The sequence below is a fragment of the Molothrus aeneus genome, chromosome 8, assembly GCF_037042795.1.
Source record: "Molothrus aeneus isolate 106 chromosome 8, BPBGC_Maene_1.0, whole genome shotgun sequence".
Classification (NCBI taxonomy): domain Eukaryota; kingdom Metazoa; phylum Chordata; class Aves; order Passeriformes; family Icteridae; genus Molothrus; species Molothrus aeneus.
Window position 1 is genome coordinate 17,682,237 of NC_089653.1, and position 27,109 is coordinate 17,709,345.

Sequence of the window (27,109 nt, forward strand, 5' to 3'; positions counted from 1 at the left end):
TCTTATCAGTACCCAGAAGAATGATTGTGAACATTTTTTCCCAAGCTCATCACTCTGAAAACTTCAGGTTTAAGAAGTTTGAAGTGGGCTACGCAAAATGGATTTCCTCCAAAGATCAGATTCTTCAAGTTACTTCTCCCTCTTCAGTGGTCATCTTTCTTCTTTTTTTGTCCACCTTTTGACTATCATTCTCATAAAGCTGCTACCCTTTGACTGGAATGCAGCACAGATCATTTTAATACCAACTAAGTAGCTGAGGACTTTGACAAGACAGGGACCATGACATGTGATTACCTAGATACAATGGGGGGGTATTTCTTTTGTTTTGGTGGTTTGTCGTAGGATTTTTATTAATCTCTTTATACTTGAAGACTTAATGCAACTTATGCTTATAAAAATATTTCACAAGCATTAAGGGAATGAAAGAAGAAAGTATTTAAGTAGGTATATTCCTCCAATATATATATATTCCTCCAAAAGCAGTTTCTGCAGAGGCTACATAATCATTAGAAGTGAAAAGTAAATGCATTTACTGAACTGCTGTTATACTGTATCAGCTGGAGGGGAGAAAGGTTAATACAGGCCATTTGTTGTGCATCCCTTTTGCCTTTGCTGGTACACCTGCCAAGACTTCAGGAGGTTTGTTTATAGCACACAGTGTTGGTCACACTAAAGAAGAAGAAAATAAATATACCCTCCCAACAGAGCCCAGCTTTTAATTTAGGAACACACTGTAAGAGGGAAGTTATTTTGTGCATTTATGACAGCATAAACAAGAATAAAATTTAATATTTATTAGAATTTCTTCCAGTAACAGCATTCAACATCTTAACAAAGCAAGTTGTGAAGTCTTAAAAAAATCTAGGATTACAAAAAAAGTTAAAATAAGTTGTTTCTTATATTTAATGGCAACAAACAGGGAACCTTCTATTTAAAAACAAACTTGTCATATAAACAGCATTATTTTAAGAAAATGTGATTAAGATGATATGTAATTTTCAGAATGGACACACAATGTACGAATATCAATCAGAATGAAACAGAGGGGTGGAACACACTATCCCCTTAAAATCTCAAAACAGGCTGTTTGAAGAAAGGGGAGGGAGGAGGATCTTTCTAGTGAAATAACTTAGAAGATACCACACAATGGACAAAAACAAGAGTACAGAAGACATTAAGTGACACCCTCATTACAACACCCCCTCAACTCTGGTTATACAGTAAAGTTAGTAAAGTGCATCTTTAAAGACTTGTCTAGTGAAATAGCTTTTCCAAATATAAAACACAACACGTGCAGTAACAGTTAAATCATAGTGTAAGTTTTCAGAAACTAATGTTTAACCTTTCATTCACTCAAGAAGAAAAGTTTTAACTGCAGTAGTGTTCACATTATTCTTCGATGCATCCTCATGTGCTTTTGTTACTTGGCAAATCTTTAAATAGGGAGCATGGCAAAATGATGCAGTTTAAGCAAGTGCTTCTCTCAATTCAGAACAATTCTTCAATGGCAGAATGGCCACATGCAGCACAACCATGTCAAATTTTGGGAAGCTTTGGTGCACTAATGATGGGGTTGGTCTCCTGTAAATACCTCCGTCCTGCACTCTTGTAATCGTAGGTGCAAGTGTGAGTCTCTGCATAGCGGTGTGTTGCACAGAAGTTGTTTCCACATCTGAAGAATCAAGAATATTACAAGTTACAAGCTTTTAGAAGCTTTTAATGCTCTGACATGCTGGGAGCCATTTTGCTTAATCATGTCTTAGATGACAGAGCTGTTTGAATTGTTACTCCTTGACTGGTAACATTAACTGGTGGGGTACACAGAATGACATTTTTCACACAATGTTTTAGTTTTGACCCAACAGTCTCTTCAGGTGGGAAGCTAAGCAAGATCAGTGCTCCAGGAATCAGCTAGTAAGGAGTCAAATATACTTATAAATTAAGAATTATGAGCTTTGTTTTACTTTCTTTCTTTTTTAAGGACCTCACACAATATTAGTTGGTAGAATTCAGAGGACAAAACCATGGACAGTAATTCCCTCAGGTGAAATCCATATAACGCATTTCAATTCAAAACCACTACATCACTCAGACAATCAAGACAGATGTTTTCAGCTCAATTCTCTCTGGCATAAACGCAAATTAGCCATTTAAGATTAATAAATACAGATTTAGTCAGCTGTTAGGACATCAGACAAACTACGGAACATAACTTCCTGGAGGACTTTAATAGGGTTCATCTACCCAGTATCAGTTGCAATTTTGATGAGTTAAGATCAGGATTTTTGCTTCAAACTTGACAGTTCTGCAGCTAAGAGTCTTACCAGGAGAAAAACGTACTTTGGATGTTGTATACTATAATCCCCTATTTATTTATCTATCTAGGTTCATAATTAACTCTGCAGCTGTTCCTGAGGCTTTGTGTGCCTGGAAATAAATTTGCTTTTCTTTGGTTCTTGATCCCATAGTCACAACTTTTCTCATATGACTGTATTCTTTATTTGGTTTACCCTGCTTTCTAGTAAAAGGTCCTATGGTTGCTCCTTTTGAAATCAAAATAAATGCTATTCTTGGAGATGAGCCATTACCCCCTTCATTTTTAGCCTTAAGCAAGCTGCTTAGTTACTTTTAGAAGAGCTTGCAGCTACTTGCTTATCAGGAAAGTGAGCAGTGTCCAAAAGTGTTTCAAAATCAGAGACTGAAGAGTCAGTAAGGAGACAATTCCTCACCCTGAAATTCTCTATACGATTCGCCAGTGGCAGAAGTTCTTTTTCATTTTGCTGTTGTTGGCATGAACCATGATCAACTCCAAATGCAGCCCACATACTGCAGCAGTTCCCAACACTGACTAGCCCATAGGAAAGAATACTAAGAAAAAAATACCTTGTGGGGAAAAAATACTTTGAAAACTAAGATTAACAGAGAGAGCTGTTTTTTTTTTCCTGTGGTTTTTGTTGTTGTTGAGTTTTTTTGTCAGTTTGGAGGTTAGTTTTCTTCGTCTGGGGATTTTTTGTTCTTTTTTTTTATAGTTTCCCAAGACTACAACCAAGCACCAGGTCTCACAGTGTTGTCTAGAAGTAAGGATTTGGGGGACCAGCACTCTGGTGTTCTGTGCTTGAGATGCTCTAAAAGCTCAAAGGTAACTGAAGTCTTGCAAAAAGCAGAGCACACATCAAAAATTTGTTGAATACAGATTTGTATAAATTCACAAACTGTGAAGATGTGCTGCAACAGGGAGAAATCAGAGGGACATTTCAGAGAAACTATACCAAGCCTGCTTTTTCCTCAAGTTGGTAAAGGTATCATTATTGATGAGAAACTTTGCAGAATGTGTATCTGTAACAAGTTCTTCTCCCACCAGTAAAAAGTGTCATTGTTTTTTGTTATCTTGTTCATTTCCTGGTATCTTCCATTCTGTTACCTTCTATTTCTTGACCTTCCTGGAAGAACATACACCTCAAGAGCAGAAGAGGGGCAACATTCCTGAGTTCTAATTCCTGCTGTTTTGCTGAACTGAGAATTGCAACTTTTTTGAAGGTCGCCTTTCGATTTGCTATGCTTAAGGAATACAATGCAGGAAAGAAAGCTTTTTGGTTAACTCAGCTATCAATTTTAAGTAACAGCTGGTTATATACTCAGCCTACCTGCACTCATAGCTGGTTGCCAATCCAGTTTTCTTGCCACAAAGAAAGCAGTGCTTTGAAATTTTCTTTTTTGCTTGAATTAAGCCATTCACAGGTGGAAGATGGGTTGCTTCACCTGCTTTCAGAAGTAGAAAGACAGCAAAGACATTTTAACTTATTCACAAACAAGTTATCTTTTGAAATGAAGATTTATTTTGCATTTCTTAGGATACTTCAGGTGGGAACCCCAAAGTCTAAAAGGAGAGGAGAAAAATAAACCCTGAAAGCCAAAACAGGAAACACTCTTCAAGCCTATGAACACCCCTGGAAGAGGCATCACAATTTGCAGAACTGTTATTCTGAATAGCCCTTAAAAGTTCACGTAAGCAAGAAGTTACAGAACAAATCAAGAAACACATCACTTAATGGTCTTCCCAGGTGTAAAATGAACAGAATGGCACTTGGAAAGCACTGTGCACAATGGCTTTACAAAGAATCAACTGGGCACTCCAGTACCTAGCATCCAATATATTCAGTATACTAGTTTGCCAAATAAGTACTGCAACATTTTAAAATCTTGCTGGTACTCCATAATTGCAAGAGAAGTATAGTATTAGACTACAGGCCTCTACTTAGCCATATGGTTATATTAGGCACTTTGCAGATGTTTGTAAAATTTCTACACTTAAAAATTTACTTTATTTTTACTTTTTGCCATGTAATTCTTGGCTCTTGTTTTATTAACTGGAGATCATATAAAGAAAAGGCTTCTCTTTTCTTATTCTCCTCCCTTCTTTCTGTGGAATTAAGTTCATTCTCCACAACTTGCTTAAGCATATTTCCCACATCTGGATCAGTAAAATGAGCAATGCAGCCTCTCAAAAATTCTTTCAATGTTTCTACTGCTATATTGGCAGGATGTTCCCAAAAAGTTCTCAAGAATTCTCAAGTATTTTTTGTCCAGCACACCTTTAAATCCCAACAGTCATTTCTAAGTTGAATGCAGCAGACTACACTCAATAGTAGCACCAGGCAGCCACTACACATGACAGCCATCACTACCAACCATTCCCACCCCATTCCTATTTAGCAATGAAATTTTCAGGCAACATTGTCCACACTAACAATTTCTTCATCTAAAAGCAAACAATTTCAGAAGCATTGGCTAGCCCAGTTTGTGAAAGAGACAGAGCTTGAGGACAGCTGGCCCTGTGGACCTACTTGGACAGAAAAAACAATACACCTGCCTTCACATTTACATCCCTACAGCAACTACAGTGAAAAGTGATCTGTCCTCTGGCCAGTTATAACAGATCATTACCACATCTCCGTCAAGAGCCTGCAGGATATGACCACACTAACTCATATCTGGCATCTTTTGGAAAATACACTTTTGTTCAACACAAGATTCACCAGAGGAGTGTCTTCTTCACAGTCCTATCCAAAGTGACTCAGGCATTAGCAGGCTTCCCCATATGCAGACAAGGCTCTCAGGTAGCACCTCTGGAGCAGCAAAGGACAGACCTGTTTACTAACTGACTGCCAAGTCCAAGCTGCACCCACAGCTGTGAAACAACAGCACAACCCACTGTTTTAGCAGCTTTTGCTCCAACATTACATTTTTTTTTCTATTGTAGCTGCTATTTGCACATCTATTGTCTAGCTCATTTTCTACACCTGGATCTGCAATACATACCCACCTCTTCCTAAGGTCATACAGAAAGAAAAGAAAAATTGCTAACTGCAAGTCAAGGATACACAGAAGAAAAATTAAATGTGCTGAAAATTCTTAGCTCATTTCTTAAGAGCTTTAAAAGCATTAATTTAGAGAATTCCTTTTCTCCCAGTAGAATTAACCACATAAGCAGTTAATATCTATGCATAACACATTCTGTTTCAGTAGATGTCAAACATTAAGGACTCCACAGTTACCAAGGCTAGGGTGGAAAGAATGACAAGCACAAAAACCAGTAAAATTTCTGCACTATATCAGTGTTCTGCAGCATCTATGCCCTTATTGCTTCCCCCCCACTTTTTCTGTACTAAAGACAATGCTACTGATAAATTTGGCTCTGATTTTAATAGACTCAGAAGTATTCAGAGAACTGATAATTTGGAAACTTTAGCACAGAAGCTCCCATTTAGATCTATAGATGATGTGCAGGATTCACTAAGTATTAAAAAGGAACAATTGCAGTTATGGTCCATCTAAGATCTGGATCCCATCTGCTTGTTTAAGAATTGCTTAAAATATTAAAAGACTAACCAAACTATAGAAGTATAATACAGCAAGGACTCCAAAAGCCAAATGCCTCAAAAAGATAAATTATTTTTGTCCTCTATATGTGTGATGTATCAGGAAAGATTAAAAAGTCATTTTTAATTATTATATGTTACTTACCTACTCTTTTCCCTACAGCTGCCATACTTCCATTCATTCCAAGCCCATGCGCAGACTAAAAAAAAAAATTTCCACAAGGAGATTACTAGCAGATGGAAATTAAATGGGAAAGTAGGTAGTCTGCTATCAGCTTATTTGATATCAATGTTTTATCAATCTACCCACAAAGAGTCCAAGACAACTTCTGCACACATAGTTACAATTCTGTAACATAAAGCCTTACCCTCAATGGCTATTTAATAAATGTCCCCACACTTCAAAATACACTAAACAATGAAGTACATTAGAGAGCAGAAGCTTGGCACATATGTGCCAGTCACTGGGCACACTTTGGAATAAATGACAGTTAGTGAGCAGTAGAAGCCAGATGATGCTTCTAACACACGCACACTCATAAATCTGTCACTACACAGTAACTCATAATTTCAGTTGTGAACTGAATAACTGCTTTAATCTTAATGAAAAATTACTTCTAGGACCTGTTTAGACAAACAGGCTGTTTAGATACCATAAGCCATTCAGAAAACAGTTTAAGACACTCAGGGATTTAAATACACCTCCCACAGTTCATCTGCCTCTCCTGACAAGACACAAATACACACACAGTAGTTTTGTAACATCAGTATCACAAAAACAGGAAAACTTTGGTTTCTTTGGACAAGTGCTTACTCACTAGAATATATTCAGCAGCTTCGTTTGGAGGAGCAGTTTTCCTAAAGTTTTCTTCCTGAAAATGCTGCAGGCTTGTAGGTAGTGCAATACCAGAAGTCCGAAAGCTGTCAGTCCCACAGGAACTCTGTAAACTTTCCCTGTTTGTGCTTCGGGCCAGCGAAGCCAGAAATCCTAAGTTACTTACAGAACTCGCAGGTTCTTTGGATGCCTTGCTAGCCACACCTGTGATGTCCCTAGTCTCTGCTTTAGAAATTACATCAGGTCTTTTGCCAAGTGACTCTACTTTCACACTACAAAATCTAGTGGTCCTAGGAAAAGAGGAGTCTGCTATACTACGTACTTCCAACGATCGAAGCATATTTGGGGAGGCTGCAGATCTCAAGTTACCAGCCTCAAAGCACCTGGGCTGTGCTTGTGGTTTCAGGGCACTGTGATGTGCCACTTGCGCTGAATACCGCAGGGGAGACAAAAGCAGATTCTTCTGAGGACTTAATTCACGAGTACTGAGAAGACCAGTCTCCATTGCTGCAGTGCTCAGCACTTTGCCAACAGGTTTCCTATGCTGCTCTACAACCTTAGAATCTTTGTCTCCATCAGGCAGTTCAAGCTCTGGGTTCACCTTTCCTATGTCATATATCTCACTACACTGTTCAGCAGTGCTTCCTTCTGTTAAAAAAGCATAACCATCTGGTTCAGGTAGATGTTCTTCTTCTCTTCCATATAGTTCCACATTTGTTAGATTTGGAAACAAAACAGCATCCTCCTCACTCGCTGAGGTTGGATTTTCAGGTGCTTTTTCTGAATTTGCAGGCAGGGATGAAACAGGAGTCAGAATACTGTTTGTAGGTAGCTTTGCATTTTCTAGTTCAACACGAGATATTTTCGGTGGTAACCTGATGCTATTGACTGGCTGAGACCAAGAGCTGCTCTGCCAAGTGTCATCTTCCTTAAGGAAGTGATTAGCAGTGGCTGGCATTGTTCTACCAGCAGTGGCCAAAGTAGCCAGTGCTGAAAGTGCGTTTTGGGGAGATTCTGACTGATGCAAATGCCCGGGAGGAGGTAGGCACGACTGTCCAATGTGGGGCAGCACTCTGAGGAAGCGGTGACGGGCAGCAGCCACCGAGCCACTCGATGGTCGAGGAGTCACGGGAGGCCGAGGCTTCACCTTGACAGTTTTCTTAGGCTATTAAAAAAAAAAAAAGCCCAAGCAAAATAAAAAATCACAGATAAAACAACAATTAGTATTTGAATTCCAGTTGCACTCAAAAGACCTGACTGAAAATATATTCTGAGGAATTCAGACACTGTAAGCCATTCTTTCTACTCCCTCATATGTTACTAGCCATTCAAGACTTCACCCCAACATCTGAGTAATAAAATCAAAGATTATAATCAGGAAATATTTTCATTGAATAGGTGATATATCAGAGAAACAGAAAAAGGAAACCAGAGTGCCATGAAAATTATCCAGAGGAGCTTCAGGTCTCAAACAGAACAAAAAATGTAAGGAAGTATAATCTCTTCATTTTACATCTAGGTAACCTAGTCACATGTGAGCACCAGTTTAATGCTTTATTTTCAAGATAATATCATTCCCATATTTCACTTTATAGGCTTTTCAGTTACAGTATATCTAATGAAATTTCATTTTAAGAGAAAGGACTTTTACCAGAGCAGTACTGCAAAACAATGCTACTTAAAGTATTAGAAGAAAAAAACCCACAAAACCCACCCACCTACCCCAAAAATGTACCCTTGCAAATAAATCCAGGACTAGTAATCAATTCTTTGAATGAAGGCAGGTAGGTCCAAGGAATGCCAATACCCCCCAGCAAAATGTAGCTGAGAAATCATCTACCCATGATAACTTGACTTCTCAATATGGCAGAGTATCTGATCAACTTTTAAGAAAAGGCAGCAAAAGGAAAGACCACGCCATTTTATGACAGAAAAATTGAAATCACAATTTCACCTTTTTACTCAGATTCATGTTCTCCATCTTTGCCTTGAGCAGTTTCATTTTGTTCATAGTAATTGAGTTCTCAATAATCTGTTGGCCAGAAGGTGATGCCTCTGTCTCATCTTCATCATCAGCATATAAATTATAAACTGAACCACCGCTGAAAATAAAAGAAAGTTTGTATTCACCCTCTAATGAAGTAATTTAATTACATTTTCAATGTAGAGTATTCTCACAACTAGGAAGTCATATCCGTAGTTGATCTGTTGACAAAACATTATGTAAAACTGTATGCAAAGATATTTCAAATCCATTTATCCACATAAGCATCCCTTATTAGGCAAAGTCGCTGACATGTTGCTGAAATCTGTACACAGCCACGCTTCTGGGAAGTTGTTATAGCATATACAGTTGGTTCACACTCACTATATATTTTCCCCACAGAGGGGATATCCAGTTCCACAAATGTCTCCTGAAGACATGGCCAAAGCTGTTAAGTGTGTGACTCAGACAACAAGCTGATCAGTTTTCCAATTAACCAGACACTGGCATGGAAGGAAAAGTCCAAATTTCTATCCATCCTGAGGGGTGTTCTCACCATAAATGGAAATGGAGGGGTCACCCATGTGGATGTGATATTCTATTTCTCCTTTTCAAAATAAAAAAAAAAAAGAAAAAAAAAGAAAAAAAAAGATCAGTTTAGGTTTCCAAAGATTCCAAAGAGTCTCACATTTGGAAAAAAAAGTAAATAGATTAGAATTGCTAGTCCCAAGACAAAATATTTTAAGTCAGTAATCACTGGAAGTTTATAGCATGACATTTCCTTCTTCCATTCCGCATTCTAACAGAATGCTAAACCTCAAGGTTTTAAAAATAAGCATCTAACTTGTTTTTCCTATGAAGCAATGAAGGATTGATCAGTAACACATTCAACATTTGACAGTGAAATGAAAGAACCATTAGGACTGTCCAATTCATTACAAACTGATTTTCAGCATTTTCAACACTGTAGGTAGTACATTTTAAAGAGTGTTTTAGTTCTTCCATTACATTGTCAGCATCTAGAAATCATGACAATCAGGCAATTCCCCTAATTCCCCTGTATTCATACGTATGTCTTAGTAGATTTAGCTTAAGTTTCTACTCTCTGAAAGAGATCAAGGAAGAACTAAAAGTCATGTGGAAGTCAGTACCAAAAAGAAAATATCACTAATTAGAGTTGCATCTTACCTGATTCTTAGAAATATTCTGCTGCCTTTAGAGCCAGCATTTTTTGCACTGACTCTCCAAATCCAGTTCCTAAAATGTAACAAAGTTCCAAAGGCATTTTGGAATGGAGAGACAGTGAGACACTGGGAGATGGTGTGAAGAGCAAGAAAGCAGCAAATTCAAACCAAAAGTCAGCAAAATAGACCAGACATTTCTTACCAAAACCTGAGCAATTCCATATGGGAACAGTCAGCATATATACTACATATATATATTTCTCCTGGTAAAAACCCAACACTAAAAAATAATTTCAAAAATTTATCTTTACAAAGATTTACATCATCAATTCAAAAGAATTTGCTGAATGTCCCTTCCTGCTAGGTAAGGACAGAAAGCAAAGTGGTATGTCTCATGTTTGGTTGGTTTTTGATTTTCTTAATGCAAAAATAATTGTTATCTTTTTGTTCCATTTTCTGACAAACTGGGGCCAAAAACACACACCAAAAAAAAAAAAAGGCGACAAAAGGATTTTTTGTTTGGTTTAATGGGATTTTAAGATTATAGAAGTTGGACAGGGAGTTTTGATATTAATGATATTTTCAGCCCATTTTACAATGAGTAAATTTTATATTTACTTTGTCCATAGGTGTCAATATTCCTGAGCTCTTCCTTGTAAAATGCATGTTTCATGAATTATTAGCTTGCTGAAACCCTTTTGGCACCAGTGTCTGCCAGTCCTCCACCACAGCTTCAATGCTCTTCCAACCCAGAGACAATGATCACTGAATGCATTTATACTTTTGTCAAGTTTTATCCAGTAACTCAAGCACATATAAAATAAAATTATCTGGAGAACTATAAAAACCAAGACCAAAACCAATGTCTCATTCCTAAATTCCAGTTGAATTCTGCTCCAGGTATCAGCAACATGAAAAAGGATGATAAACAACACATGCTTCAAAATGCTTAGTCACCAATATACCCACACATATGAACACACCTGTCAGTATGGAAAACCAGTAGTTTTCAGTAGTATTCAAAGGGACCCTTTACTCTTACTTGTAAAGATCAAACAAAAAGGTCTGATTTGCTTCTGTTCTCTCCTCCCTTTGCTACTTTTTCCATTTCCCACAGTCTCACCCAGCCATGGTAATAAACTCAAGAATTAGGATTTCCTTCCCCTCCAAATTACTATCTGCCTTACTAGAAAAGCTAATAAGTGAACTCCTATAGAAAGCACAGAAAAACAGAAACAACTCAAGCTGAATGTTTTCAATTCAGGTGGCTTCCAACCCAACTGGTTCACTTGACCAGCATCAGCACATTTCTTAAACCCAATGTATTTGACTGAATGTGGGAATTCAGCTTTGGTATTTTTTTCCATCGGTGGTTTTAAAGTATGGATGTCTTATAAAAATTTTTAAGAGTAGTATCACTCAGAACACAAACAATAAAAACCCAGCACAAAGCTCTTGCTTTCCTTTTGCATACAGAAACAAGAATAGTCACTTAAAGAAGCTTGAGCCTTAGCCTTGGAGAAAACACAAGTAGTTCCCAGAAAAGGGACTCCTTTCCTCACAGCTGTACAAATATTAAGTTCTTGAGTGGATAAAAGTACCTACCCAAAAGCTGCAGTATACAAATAGAAAGCAATAATTTTTAATAGGTATCCATTTTGATAGTTTTAGGAAAAAGACTACCCAACTGTTTACTACAATTACAATGTAGTAGGTAAAGTGATACACCTGTCCTTCTGATGGTAAGATCACTGGATTCTGACAGCAACTGACACAAGCTTGGTACCTCAACAGTAGCTAACCTGAGGCCTAATTACATCCAAAATCTGGCTGTATTGGTAATTACTATTTTCCTGACTAATCATTTAGTCAAGTCACACTCATAGGGAAAAAAAATTATGTGAACAGGGAAGTGTTTACAAAACTAAACAAATGCATTAAGATGTTAGAGAAAGTGCTTAATGGAAGTTTTTAATATCTAATAAAATATTGATTTGACTCTCCTGCAACATGTTCCCTTTCAGAAAGGGCTGGAATGTTGAGAATTGCCTGAAGTATGAAGTCAGTTTTATCTCACTATATTAATGGACACAGTGATAAGAGAACCATCAGCACAACCACTGACCACAAAGCACTACTGTGCTCTCAGACAGTTACAACAATTTAATAGCCCTTAGGGAGTAATTCTTTCAATATGCCAGATACTCTTCTGATAAAACCAGCAAATACAGCTGAAAATTACACAGCAACCCAATCTTGAAGAATAATACGAAGATTAAAATGAACTTTACCTCAAAGATTCAGACAGTGGTGTTAAAGTGCCATCGCCCCGGTCAACCACACGGAAGAAATTCAAGCGATCTCCTTCGCGATACACGAGGAAGGTAACTTGTTTGTTGGACGGCCCTTTCTCCCAGACCTTGTCTCTAGCAGGATCCATGTATTCAGCCATTTCCCTGATAGGATCTTTCACAGGAACTAAAAAGATAAAAAAAACCAAGTAAATCGAAAGTATTATCACTGTTCTGTTGATCACCTCTGAGAGCTCAGCTCAGTTTATAGTAGGAATTCCCAACCTAGAAGATATGTTGAGTTTTTTCCCAATTTTTCCCAAGAAAACTATCAAGGGAATTTCTTCATTTTCACTCCTATACAGATGATCCATATAATAACCAAGTTTATCGTCTGACTGCAGCAAAGCCTGATTCTTATGACCATATTTTAAAAAATATAATGACATTCTAGGATAATTTTTTCTTGAAGTGAAGAATTGCTGATTTTATGACTTGATGATTCTGTACGTACAAATATACTTAATTTAAGAGTAAACAAAGTGCACTTCATATGCTAAGAGAAGATGGGAAAAAAAATCCCCCCAGTTTTGTTAAGTATTTTTCCAATTAATTTGGAACTGAAGTCTCATTGTCCAAAATGCTTACCTAAGAGAATGCTTACCTAAGCTCTTTACAGTTATAAGACATTGCATGAAAACCACAATCTTTAACTTTCTTAACACCTACCTCTTCTGGTGTTAACAGGTCCACCTCGCATAGCCAGAACCAACTTCAGAGTGCAGCCTTCTGAAATGCTATAATTAACAAAAAATAAATTTTTATAGCATTTTCTGTTGTTCATGCTAACAATTATTTAGAAACATTAATTAGAAACATAATTTTATTCTAGACTTACTTATAATCATCCAAACAATAGTCATCCTTCAGTTCCATATTATTCCAAATTAAGTGCTGCTGAGAGACAGGAATACCTAAACAAAAGAAACAAACAAATTACTTAAGGCTTGGCAAGAAGACTTCTGGGGAGATTTGATTTTTGAAGAGTGTGGGGCTGATTGACTGAAACTGGATCACAGGAGAAAGAAGAGAAGAAGCAGGACAAGGACAGGCATTTGAGCAGTCTTCAGCCATGACATCCAACCTCCATATAGTTATTAAAACCAAAGATTTTCAGAAGGCTCTAGCTCACCTCACAGACAAAGTTCAACCTTTTGGCTCAGCACAGCATGTAGAAGTGTTCAACTGCTTCAGACTTACTGAATACCTGCTTTTTCCAGTCATCAGATAAGGGAGGTTTTTTCCTGTTATCTGAACTTCAGAACTTTATGTCTACTGATGGGAAAAACAGGATAAAACTCTACATATAAAGCTGCTGAATAATTTAATCATAGACTGGTATTCTGTATTACTCACAGTACAGACATAATCACATTAAAGTGACTGGTGCCAGCTCTATTAGGTGAGAAGTGCAAATCTGTTCTTATCCCTGCTTGGTTTGGGACTTCAAAGTTGGCATGTACAGTTTAGTACCACAGCAGTTAATTAAACTTCATCCTACAAACACTTTTCTTTTGTATTGGGTGCTTTTTCAAGCCATCAAAATGCTATTACTAATATCCAGTAATATTCACTTTCAACTCAAGTTCTGGGATGATTTGGCTATTTTTGTTAAAAGAAAGTAAGCATACTGAATATTTGTTCTTATTAAAAATCTGTGTTCTATACAAATAGAATCCAAACTCTACACAATTTTTGCCTGCATAGTCAATTCAGTTAGATACAGATGTAATACACATTGAAGATAATAAGCAAAAGCTGGTATAACTTGAGGTCTTCACACATTTTTACTGGAATGCTATCACATTCCGAATTTTGGATAGAATAAAAATGAACACAGTTACAAAAGGATGGGACATCTCAGACCACCAAAAAAAACCCCAAAAAAACCTCGAAAAAATAAAAACAAACAAACAAACAAACAAAAAAAAACCAACCAAAAAAAAAAACCCAAAAAAAACCAACCAAAAATCTTCCCTCCAGCATCACAAGGAAGTTGTTCAATTTGTCTAGTGAAACTCAGGTAATTAAGATCTCACTGTGCATTCATGACAAATGTTAATTAAAATCTATATCTGTAAACATCAAGAACTACTTTTTCAAGAGGACCTAAACACTATTTCTCATACTAAGAGACAAAATCTATAAATGTATTTTCCGAAAGGCTACATTAAAACAATCTTATCCAATATTGTTATTCATTACATGTTCAGATACTGAAAGGAAATGCAAGTGGCAGTGCTACACAGTAAGACTTCCCTAAATACATCTGGCAGGAGGGGAACACAAAGCTCAGAGTCTTTCAGATAGTTCCCAAAAACATTTAAGCTTTTGAAGGCTTGTGAGAATGCTCAGCAAGCTGTGGCAGGGATCAGAAAAGTATTCCCTTGCTAGGCAGAGGAAGGGCACAAAGCTCCCAATACCCATCAATGGCAAGGAAGAAGAGGGGATCAAAGTCCAATTAACAGGCAAGTCGGAGACACCCCTGTGCAGAAGGGGGAGTGCACTTTGGAGGAACTGTCATTGTTTTTCTTTAGGCTTTACAGAAGATGACAATTTCCTCTTCTCACCACAGCTCATATCCATATCTTCCCTGTATTGACCAACCAAGACAACTTTACTCCCCCTGACTGCATTTAACAGGAATCTTATACCCTCTGAAGTCCACAGGACATTTGTAAGAAGAATATGTTCATACAGTAGACAAACATAACTGCTACTACACTGCTGGCTATTTAGTAGCTGGTTATTGGTTATGTTTCAAGTCAGCAGTGTAAGCAAAAGAACAAGCTGGCAATAGCCAGTGAGTCTCCATTAAAGTTTTTTGTGTTGTTGTGCACTCTTCTGATTACAATCTGATTACTGTCTGCATTTGTTATGGTTTCAGCAGTCTCCAAGGAGCAATTTCCAATTACTTTGATAAACTGAGAGAGCATTTGTTAAAAAGGCTGGCTTGCAGCTGGCAGTCCTAGAGTGAAACATGGTTTTGCTCATTCAACAATGACAATGTATTTTTGATGAAATGAACAGATGAAAAGAGGATACTCTGCTGTAATTAGAAACAGACACATCTTTATTACTTATTCCCTTTTATACTGCTTTCTTAGAATTCTGTATTTATACACTGAAGAAATAGTATGTGCTTTATAGCTTCAGAGGCAGCAAGATATTCATCACCCTTTTCTGGATCATAGTAAGGATTTCTTGAGGAGACATTTGCACATGAGATCATCATGTACATCTGCCAACAATAATGACAACTGTGAGATACCCATCCACTATACCCTCTCCCTAAGCAGCACATGATGGTATCACTGGCCTGCCCCAAATCAGTACTGAGAAGTAAGCAAGGCAATAAGCTACATCTCAATGCTCAAATGGAAATGAGTTGGCCAGCTGATGCTACAGGAGACAGAAGAGTCTGCAGACTACCTACTGAAATGGCTGCAGGTGCACTGACAATGAGACCTACTAAAACAGGGGAAGGAGAGGAGAGAAGCAGCTACCTTATCCTGTCTCTGAATCAGCATATCCAATACAGCCTTAAGCTTCCCTCCCTTACTCTTCTTTTTGGCTAAGTAGGTTCACCACAGAAACTGATATTGTCAAGTTTGACACAGGAAAAAAAAAATCCCTGTAGATTTCAGAAAAAAACCTTGATTTTATGCTGTGGGTATAAAGTTCCTATGTTTAAAAAAGCCACGTATATTTCACCGTCAAAATTCAAACTGCACTTATCTTTCATTCAATGTTGAAATTGATGAAGCCTCTGTTTATAGAGAGGCTGGGCTGACAGTCTTACTTCCTCCAGAAACTGGCTACATTAGTATGAGATGCAAAAGCCCACAACTTGCAGTGGCAAGACCATTTTCCTAATTGTTAAACCCCTCAGCATTAACTTGAATGACAGTAACTATGGCAGCATAAACAGAGTCAGTACTGACCTACTCTTTGTTGAAGGGACTGACTAAGAACAGACTAAAGACAGCAAATCACCAGTACTGAATACAGGCCAACAAAATTTCCTGACAAAGGTGACCTTACTTTACAGCTTCCAGGTGCTGCTCTGGGCAGCCATCCGCTATGAGCACTCTTGCACTCACAGAAATGTTTCCCCAGCTCAGACAAGGCACAAGCTTAAAAATGCTTCATGAACTTCTCTATCAGCACAGTAAACAGGCAAATCATAAAGCAAAGAGAAGATGTAGGGGAAAAGTAGCAAACAGAAAAAAGCAGAATTGGTTCTGTTAAAAATTCATGACACTTGTGCAATCCACTTACTCCAGTCCTGGCAGAAGCACAGCTATTTTCTCTAATGCAAAAAGTGACAAATGTCATTATGACATACTCTGAATTCACAGAATATTGAAAGAAATTACAACATCCATATGAAGTCTGCTTGACATTCTTCTAGTTCCTTTTATTTAACATGAAGCTGCTGTACACAGGCAGCAAAATAATGACAGCAAAAAGACCAAAGAAAAATAACAACTCATATGATGAACTGAGTACACACGTACACAATAAAATTACTGCTGCATCTGTGGTTCCCTGTTGAACACAAGGGAACACCTACTGAACACTGAAATTAAGGTGTACTCTGAAAGCTAGTTCTCTTTTTCCCCTTTACAATAATACAAGAAAAAGAGAACATCTAAATTTTCATCTAACAAGGTCAATGTTTCAATGTACATAGATCATAAAATTCATAAAATTCAGTTGCAAGTACTCACCTAACAAACCATGACCAAGTTGTTTTTAATTTTAAAGCTAACTACATAAATGAATGCCTTAACACTCCATACTAAAAAATTCAAATTAATTCCTGCAAGCTAACAACAATAATACCACCACTACCATTACCAAATCTAAAGTCCACCTCCTCCCTTGAGACTCAATCCTATCTTTCCCAACAAACACGCTTACAGGTATTATCTATGGTTCTTTAACAGATTAATTAACCACTACTACAAATATGCTACCTGAATGCTCTGTCTATAAAACACTGTAATAATTGGTGTTTCTGAATGAATACTAAACTCTGCCCAGTCCAGCAGCTACAAGGACTTGTGCAATGGAGAAAGCAAAGAGAACTCAGTTTAAAAACCCCATTACATCCTCTTTTAATGAAACATTGATTTTTTCAAGAACTACCCATGTTAAAGCTCAGTCTTTCATGCCACCTTGAAAGTCAGAGATACCATCCTCTCCATGTCCACCAACACTGATTAACCAATGGAGTAGGTAGCACTGCTAGCAGCACTGTGTGTGTATTCCAGCTTTTATGCCACCAGCAGAGACAAAGGGAGCTATTTCTTCCTAGGTGAACCTTTTAAAAGGGCTCAGTCAGTGAACCTGAGACTAGGAGTGATTTACCCCTGGGCTCCAAAGCCAGCACTATAACAAATCTTCTGCTTACTTCACACAGGACATATTTGAGGACAAATACCTGGATCTGATATGCTATAACACAATCACACATCACATCAGATATGTTATAATCACATATCACACACATCAGATATGCTATAACTTCTATTTAAGAGTAGAAGACTTGCACTGAAATTTCACATGTGTTAGAACCCGTAAGTTTTATGTATATTCTTTACTGACTAAAACCACTGAAAACACAGAGCTCTTTCTTAGTAAGGTACCAATGTCTAGTACAGCTGTCTAAACAAAGCCTTTCCATATCAGATCACTAGCAGGCATCAAGAATGACAAACAGTATCTGAAGCAGACAAAATTCCTAACATGCCATCTATATTATGCTTTTTTATTACAGTGAAGACAGTCTACATCTACTGATTTTCTAGCTGTTGACAAAGATAATTTTGTCTTGTTTTAATTTTATCATTAACCTCTTACAATTAGAGGCATTGGTAATATTTCAACAATTTGTTAACTTCTGACACAATTCTAGATTTTTTTCTTGGAGCTTTCAGGTCTCAGCTCATTTTTTCAAAATGTCTCTTTTTTTTTTCTTCCTTAAATACTATCATCCCCAACATCCGAATGTAGAAAATATGCATAACTAGGGACCTCATGTAGTCTTTCAGCACTGTAGGAGGCATTCTCTGACCAGAAGTGCAGCTTAAATAAGAGAGATTCACATCCCACGAAAGCTGAGACAATACAGTAATAAAAAGTGAAAACCAGCAGCAGAAACAGGAACAGATGTAAGCTTTCTCCTTCCCATGCTAAATTACAACAAAATTACTTCTGAATTTTTGTTCCACCTGGGTGATTTACTGCTCGAACTTGCACACTATAATAGGAACTTTGTCACTGAAAAATTGTTAATTATTATTTTACATGCAATAGCAACCCCAAATGCAACATAAAATGAATTTGTCATTGTGTATCTGTTTCATCCATACCTAAGTGATCGATTTGTTTTCACTCTGCCTTCCACAAATCGTTCATCAGGACAGTACAAATATTTTAACTCTACTATGAAGTATCAAAGTATTTCAACTGACTGCTGACTATTCAATGATAAGCACCAGTGAACTCATCTTCCATGTTTAATGAAATTTACTTATTATTAATTTTATACAGCAGGCAGCCAAGCCATAATTACTTTACCATCCTATGAACTACAACATGCAAACAAAATTCCAGATAAGCATGATTATAACTTCATTACTGAGCTGTTCTTCTATTAAGAAATGAGGATACTTTTGTAAGCTGTAGGTATAACTGAGTATGGCTATTCACAGTCTCACATTTTGGACTACAAGGAATTCAAATCTCTCTTCCTCACATATCCCAGTGATCTCTTAAAGCACCACTGATACTGCCCAGATAGCCTGCCTTCTTCTGTTCTCTACTGTCTATGCTACCTTTTAATTCACTGATAGTCAGCGTTCTACCCATGTCTCCCACACCTACATTCAATTATAGCTAGGAAAACCCCTTTCCTTTTCTTGTTTCACCTCGAGCCTCCAGGAGCATCCTGACACATTCTCTGACTTGTGATTAATTACAGCTTTGTCCACAGCAAACAAAAGGCCACCCCCAGAGCTGCACTGCTCTACCTACACGGATGTAAGATCCGGTCATCTGCACAGTGCAGCTTCTGCTGTGTGCATCCTACCAGTAAACAGTCCCCTCTGTTGCTGCAATGCTTGTGTGTTTTAACACTTGTGCCAGCTTTCTGGGTTTTTTTCCATGCACCAGAGCAGATTTCCATAGGAGGAGAAGAGTATCTTAGATTCCTGTCAACAGTATTATATTACATCTCCCAGAGGATGGGTTCCACACAGACAGAAGGATGAAAAACACATACAGCTATACTAAGGAAGGAGAGGATCCCTTTTCTTAAAATTTGCAACTCTGATACTCTCAGCTTCTACAGCTGTGCAGTTCTTTAACCCCTCCAAAGTGAAAAAGAAGAGGATACAATACTTAAGACTATGAATACATAAATATTTCAAATCACATTCTCTCATGCAAGGTCATCCTCACCATAGAGGAAAAGAGGTAAGAGGGACTAACCTACACTCATTCTTCTTGCATAAGCATCAGGACTGGCCTCATAATTTAAAGGAGATTTTCACTTTGAAAAATGTGTCAAGTTTATCACTTTAAGACAAAGCATTGCTCAGCCAGATATCTACCAGCAAAAGATCACTCACCTAAACAAAATTCAAATAAGTAACTTAAAGCTGCCTTTGGGATTTGCCTGCACTGCAGTTGCTCTTGTGACTGCAGTATCATAAAAAAACCATAAACTGACTAACCTGATCAGCAACAAACATAGCAGCAAATCTGAAGTATGCTCAGTTACAATATACATATATTGCATGGCTCAAATTTATAATCTTGCTAGTTAACAAACAACCTGGGTCAGAGAATCCACAGACTTTTTACAATTAACCTTAATAATTGTACATATAAAAACCCCCAACCAACCCACCAGAAGAGCAAACATACTAACTGCAGTGAAGCCTAAGCCATGAACTTATAGAAAACAGAAAGAAACTCAACTTCAATTAAACCTAAGCACCTAGTTTTTATACATATTGCTAAACATGACATTTAAGTTTTCTGATTTGATTTTAGCAGTTATGCTTTTTAAAACAGGACTTCTTCTAAAGTGATAAAGTTTACACTGAAATAAGAGAGAATAGTACCTTCCAGTCTTTGAATTTTAGCTTTCACAGAAATAACTGTTTCAAAGGGGGAAACTCGCAGTTCAAAGCAGGTTCCTGTAAGCGTTTCAATGAAGAGCTCCATAGTTTCATAGAAAGGAAGTTTGTAGTGAAATGGTCCCATATTATCTTTATTAAAAAAAGGAGGCTCTTTCTTGTTGGCCATTAGAACGGATTTACAACTTCCTTGTAAGAAGATCTGTCAGGAAACTACATTCCACTTCTAGCCAAGGCAGCTTTGAAGACACGTGTAGTGCATTGCTGTTCATCTTTAGGATTTTTCACCTATAAAGCAAACAAATATAGTTCTGACAACATCTAAACGTAACTGCTAAAGAGAATTTAAATTCATTTTATCTAAAATGGACGTTAAGAAACATGAAGTTATTACCTGGGCAAGGCAAGATAACCTCAAATTATATTACCAACGTTCTAGTTTTAGGGCTCTAGTTCCAGCCAGCATTCCAGACGCAACCTACTACCTTTGTTATTTTTGTTTCCACAAGCGACGTGACAACCAGACGCCCAATGCCTCCTGACAAGAGCTGAGCCCTCCGCAGTGTCAGAGCTAGAGCAGAACTCCAGAAAGGCATAAGAACAGGGACTGCTCCGGCCTTAGGAAAGGCAGTTGGCGGCGGCAGCTCGGCCGTGCCAGCGGCGTCCATCGCCGCAGCGGAGCAGGGGCCGGGCCCCGGCAGCCGAGCGGAGCGCCCGCGAACAAAGGACGGCGAGCAGCTGCCGAGTCCCCGCCGCGCCTCGGGGCGGCCTCGCACCCCGGGCTGGCCGCGGGCCCCGCCACCGCTGCCCCGGCCCCGCTTCCTCCCGGGACGCGCGCCCCGCCGGCGGGACCGGGCCCGGGGCGCTTCGAGCACGACCCCCAGCCCCGCCGCTGCCGCCGCAGGGTCCCCGCAGCGGCGGCGCTCCAGAGGGCCCGGAACCCGCCGAGCGAAGGTGGGTCTCACCTCACCTGCCACCGCCGGGCCCGCTCGGGGGGAGACACGGTTCCTCTCCCCCCGCGCCGCCCCGCCCGCCGCAGCTGCCGGAGCCGGCCGGGCCCGGCGGGACGCTCGGACCGGGAGCGCAGCCGGAGCCGCCGGGGGCACGACTGGGAGGAGCCGCCCGGCAGCCCCCGCGCTGCCCCGCCCTGCGACAGCTCCTCCCGCGGACCAATGGGACAGCCGCTCTCACGAACCTCGGCCAATCAGCGCGCCCAGGGGGCGGGGCTCGCGGCGCCTCAGGGGCGGGCACCCGCTGGGCCGCTTGTTGTGGTCGTTAAGACGCGGGGCGGCAGCGCGTGCGCAGGGAAGGACCCGGATCCACTTCCCCATCACCGGCAGTGTTGAAGGCTAGGCTGGACGGGGGATCGGGCAGCCCGCTCCGGTGGGAGGTGTCCTTGCTCAGGGCCGGGGGGAACGGGATGGGCCTTCAGGTCCCTTCCGCCCCAAACCGCTCCGTGAGTCTGTGCAACGCCCCCAGCGCTACCGGTGGACACGTGGTAGCGGCGGCGGCCGCGCTGGCCCCTGGGACACGGAGTGCGGCGGGGCCGGGGAGGCGGCCCGGGCAGGTCAAGGCTAAGGTGGCTCCGGCGGCCTTGGCTCAGGGCCGACCCGCAGAGGCAGCAGCGAGCCCTTGCGCTCCGGCCGAGCGGCTCCCAGGCATTGCCGCTGTGTCGGAGCGCAGCGCTGGCCCCGGGCGGCAGGGACGGGCCGACTCCCAGCGCGGGCAGCCGCCCCGCTGCTCCCAGCCAGGACACGAACATTCCTCCCCCCGGCAGGGCCGGCACTGCTCTGGGCACCTTCAACTGAAGGCCAGCGCTCGATTGCGCTCCCAGTTCAGCCTGAGGTGGGCCAGGGCAAGCTCCAGAAGCAGCGGGCCCGCGGATGATCACAGGCTAGAGAAAACAAGCTCATCCTATTAGCAGGTGCTAATTACATTAACCACTTTCCTTTTAGGTTTTAAAATACGCAAGACCTACCCTGACTCACTGTTAGGTTTTAGGCCCAGTTAAAACGATGACTTTTGAGAAGTATGTAGCAGGTATGGGAATCTGTCAGAGCTTCTGGGTTTAATAGTGAGCCTTCAGCTCTGCCATTCTGGAAATAGGCAACTGTGGTTTATCAAATTTGCAGAAAAACTCAAAAAATCAAACCTGAAAAGCAACATACAAAAACCCCCCAAATCACCAAAAAACCAACACAAGCCAAAACCAGACCGTCTAGCCAAAACCCAGTTCAAAATATCACCTCTCAGACCAAGCCCTCCCAGCCAGTGAAGTGCCCAGACCTCATTTTAATATGTGAAGAGAGACAAGGAAAGGCACAAACACTCTCCATCTGCCAGTTTAGAAAGACTAGGTGGGAACAAAGGTTCTGATCTACATCATAGAAACTTGCACTATGAAGAGTTTTTCTCTGCTGAGCTTTCACATGAAAGTTTAGGAAACACGAAGGCAGGAGCTTTTTTTTTTCCTACTCCAAGAGCTTTTAGCCCTCAGGGTTCTTAGCTTGTGAACAGCCCTCTCTGTAATGTTAATAGAAGTTATTAATGTGAAGGCCCAAGAAGAAAGATGCAGAAAAGAAACAGAAGAATTTACCATCCTTTTCTTCGTCATCATATCTTTGAAGCCCTTCTAAGCACAGAAGAAAGGAGTAAAGAAGCAGTCCAAATCACATACGAGGCATATGCAGCAGATGTAATGCCTATAAATAAAGTTCAAGTGCTTTCACTGCAGACACCCGATTGCAAATAGCCCCCACACTCTTTTTCAAGATGCTACTCTCAGCTTAACCCCCACTTAACATGAATCATTGCCAGGCCCACCTATGGTGCAAATCAATACATCATGTTTCTCCTTTATCCCTTCCAACCTTTCCTTCTGCTTTACCCTCATTAGTGCTAGATGTTTCAGCTGTAGTATTTACTGTGCCTGATAAGGGAAATTCAACTTGAGAAACAAGACACTGAAGCAGATGTCTCAGAATGGGGACTGCAGTGCAAGTGGGAGTTGATCTCAAAGAAGTCCTCTGAGCACATGCTTTAAATTCACAGCAGAACAGTCTTAAAGAGTCCAAGATAAAGTAGTCACTATCATAAAAGCAGTGAATCTAGTCAGAATTGCAGGCAATCACTTGTACAATAAAATAAACATTTGATCCTCCTGCATGTATGCGTTTGCTCTGCTTGAATGCATGCAGGAGAGCAAGTGTCTACCACTGGGTATCAATTACAGTTAATGGCATCTGTTTCAGAAGGGAATCTAGAAAATACAGGAAGCAAAGTTAGACCAAATACATTCCACGGTTAGAGGGATTCCAGAGCAGCAACCTCCTGTATACAGCTTACACTGTGTTATGGAGGAGAAGGGAAAGCAGACAGCAAGCCTTTAGGCACAAGAGTCTTTCCACAAAGTATGTGCATTGGCTTGTCAGCCTGGAAGTGACCAAGCGTGCTCTGTACAGATGGACTTGGTGAAAACACTTATTTGCAAAACTCTGGCAGCTCCATGCAGGTGAAAAATCTCATTTAATGGCCTACAACTTGAACAGAAGACACTGTTAGGTTTCTGTTTTCTTCATGGACTGCTTGGTGCTCATTTGTAACACACTCTCCCTGGCAAAGCAGCATTAACTGTTGTTATTTTTACAACCCACATTAGCTGCCTATATGAAATACCTCATTAGAGCTGGTGTCAAGTCCTGCTCTGAGATTTCCTAACTGCTCCATCTGTAAGAGAAGCTGTACCTGGTACTGAACCCAGCCTAACCCTCCCACTAGCTCAGTAGGTGGCAGCTGACCCAGACATGGCACAGTAATGGTTTTGGTAGCATTCAAGTCATGATGCACACGTTCTAAGCAAGAAGTAAAGAGGAAAGTAAGACGTGCAGACAGATCAAGTTTAACAGACTCCATTTACTATTTATCAATTATTTTATCTATAGATCTGTTCAATAAAACAAACTATACTTTATATAATAGATTACTTCATTGCAGGTATTGCACAGGCTGTATTCATCTCGGCACTATGGAAACATGATAGCAGGAGGTTACTGTATTTTTTAAAAAATATATAATTTAGCAGAATTAGACTAGCACAAGAGAATACTAACCATTTTAAATGGGTAATCTCATTTAAATATCCATGTCCATGTCATTCCAGTTCTACTGAATTAGAGAATCCAGAGTATTAGTACTGCACAGGGCTAAGGAAGGCTGCTTCTCTGCAACACATCCCCTTGACTACTGGCCTCCAAAGGCATTCAGCGGGTCATCAAATGTGCTGAGGATCTTGCTTTCAGATTTTGGTTCTGAGGCTGCTTGGGAAGATCTGGTTTTAGGAGTAGGTATCTTGACTTGGCTGCTAGAGAAGATATCATCTAAAGAGGGGAATAAAAAATAGATTTTAATGAGAAGTGACTACTAAACAGAAGCAACATTGTACACAAGAGACTCCATCACACAGCAGTGACTGCCAAGGACATTCTGTGATAAACAAATGCTTTCCTGCTACTTGCAATTCTGAATGCATTTGTAAGGACATACGTGGGAGCCGTTAGCTGTTAAGATTTGTTTTTTCTTCTTAGTAGACAGCATAATACTTGTATTTTATAACATGTTCAGGCTCTCATAAGCATTTGTAAAGTACTAATAAATTAAAGCTCCACAATAAATTCTATCAGGCAAGGGCCAGATAACATCCCTCTTATCTAGAACATTAGTGTCTGAGGAACCTGAGAGATCCAAGCGCTGTGAGGTTGTTGCTAAAGAAAATCCAAAGAGGAAAAGATGGTGGTTGCTAGCAACTACTGTGGTGATATTCACCAACCACGAGTCTAATGTACAGCACAGTAAGAGCATACTATAAATTCCCTGAGAACAGACCATTGCTAAGATGCAAGGAGGCAGACAGCTATAACCACTCTCCTGATAATATTCAAGAAGTCTGTCTACAGTCTTGAATCGAGGTCTTGCACCACCTTCCTCAATACAAGCATATCTGTTGTGAATAACTAGGATCACAAAGTGGAAAAATATCACACTGCCATTAAGGCAGAGGACAACAACACATAGAAATTAAATCATCCAACACAGATAGCCTGTGTCAGCTGCAGAGCTCACAGTCTTGCTGTGGCTAGAACTGCTTGTGTTTAGGACTATGCTCATGAAAGAGATGAAGCTGCTACCGTACACATGCTGAGGGGTTACCATCAGGTTTCCTGAGTGTACACAACAGTGTATCTTGTACTCTAAACTAAGAAATTTAGGATACTCAGATTATGTAGTTGGAGTATAAAACCAAAAAATTTCCAGCTTTAGATATAAGGATCACTACTGATTCACAAGGCCAGTGTAAATAGCACATAACTGGTCTTGAATCCCTATTAAGAAAATATGGGTGTTATACAGAGGTTAATGTAGCCACTGAGTCTAGCTGGTCAGAGCATGGCTCTAATAACACCAAAGTTGTGGGTTTGATCCCCATATGGGCCATTCATATAAGAGTCAGACTTGATGATCCTTGTGGGTCCCTTCCAGCTCAGAATATTCTGTGAATTACTAGTCCAGACTATAAAAACTACTATTTCAATCTTCAGCACATAGCCTAACCTTGAGCAGAGGCCAAGCACAATGTGGTCTATCAAAAAGTGTTTCCTTGTCTCTTCTCACTACTTCCAATTCAGCATGTGTCTGCTACTGTGCTGATCATAGGGATTACACAGGAATAATCCAGGACCACATTGCAGCACAAGAGCAGTTTAGAAAGGCAGCAAAACAGAGTAATCCCCTACTGGCATCACTCCAAAGCAAGAAGCTATTACATGGATTAGCTTTACAGCAGAGAGAGACTGCCATAAGCAGTAGAGGTATCACTCCTATTTTTTTATAAAGAGGCTTAAAGAAAACAAAAAAATTGCCCAGGGAAAACAGTATTTGTCAGAGTGCAAGAAAGCTCAGTGACCATTTTGAACATAAGCAGAGGTGACATCAGCTATAAGGTAATTAAGGACTCTAGTGACTGAAAGGTGAGGTAGGATGAAAGAAAACAGCCTGCAGCCTTCATCCCCCCTCAAACTGCAGCTGAAATTTACTGTTTCATTTGCAGCAGAAAGGTTCTCCTAAGACAAACACGTACAGCTCTGTAAAAGTGCTACCACCATCACTTAAGCCAGCCCTTAAAGTGAAATGTAGGCAAGTGCCAGTTCCACAATTCTACTGCAGAACTTCCTCATCTTCAGGCATCTCCCTGCACTCCTGTGGGTGTTGTGGAGCTCCATGGGCACTAAGGAGCTGCATACCTATGGCTGAACAGTCACCACTCTACAGGAAGATGAAGCCCATCAGATGCAGGTACTTTAGGTGCAATAGGCATCAAGATCAGCTGTGACATCAAACACAAAGCTCTAGCACCAGAGTTGATGTCAGAAGTGGAAGTACAAACAACAAGTTCTGTTGTGGCTAATTTTCAAGTGGCACTCTACAACTATTTTCTTCAACATTCAGTTCATATTCTTCTGTTGAATATTTGGAAGGGGTAACTGCTTGGCAATTTTTTTTCACTTACTAGAGACTACATGATAAAATGTAAATTATTAAAACAAGATTTTTAAAAAAATCATCCCATATGTATTTTAAATACCTTTCTAATAAACCTTTAAGTCTTATTTTTTATATCAATCAAGAAGATTTTGAAACCTCAAGATGCTCATTCTCCAGCAAGTTTTC

At 39.9% G+C, this 27,109-nt stretch overlaps 2 protein-coding genes across 6 annotated transcripts in view; both read right to left on the reverse strand.

Annotated features, from left to right (window-relative positions):
- Positions 1-779: 779 nt before the first annotated feature.
- Positions 780-21,471, reverse strand: ZFAND4 (zinc finger AN1-type containing 4). Its single transcript, XM_066555154.1, has 10 exons — positions 21,357-21,471; positions 20,372-20,674; positions 13,072-13,147; positions 12,903-12,970; positions 12,174-12,360; positions 8,669-8,852; positions 6,698-7,879; positions 6,025-6,079; positions 3,645-3,759; positions 780-1,672 (listed from the first exon to the last, which is right to left on the reverse strand). Exons 2-10 carry the CDS (start codon positions 20,553-20,555, stop codon positions 1,537-1,539), a joined length of 2,187 nt encoding a protein of 728 aa, XP_066411251.1. The 5' UTR covers positions 20,556-20,674; positions 21,357-21,471; the 3' UTR covers positions 780-1,536.
- Positions 21,472-24,278: 2,807 nt separating this feature from the next.
- The window catches only part of LOC136559212 (WASH complex subunit 2A-like), a 35,755-nt gene continuing 32,924 nt past the window's right edge, over positions 24,279-27,109 (reverse strand). For all 5 annotated transcript variants that reach the window (XM_066554232.1, XM_066554236.1, XM_066554237.1 and 2 more), the window contains one exon: positions 24,279-24,762. In XM_066554232.1, the coding sequence (XP_066410329.1) occupies positions 24,626-24,762 (137 nt within the window). In that variant the 3' untranslated portion in view covers positions 24,279-24,625. The remainder of the gene's footprint in view (positions 24,763-27,109) is intronic.

Excerpts from the sequence above, each read along its gene's own strand:
- ZFAND4 (XM_066555154.1), bottom strand. The coding sequence starts at position 20,555 with ATGGCCAACAAGAAAGAGCCTCCTTTTTTTAATAAAGATAATATGGGA. Across the intron at positions 7,880-8,668 it reads ACATGAATCTGAGTAAAAAG|CCTAAGAAAACTGTCAAGGT; the intron begins GTGAAATTGTGA and ends TTTTTTTAATAG. Across the intron at positions 6,080-6,697 it reads AAGCTGCTGAATATATTCTA|TCTGCGCATGGGCTTGGAAT; the intron begins GTGAGTAAGCAC and ends TTTTTTTTTTAG.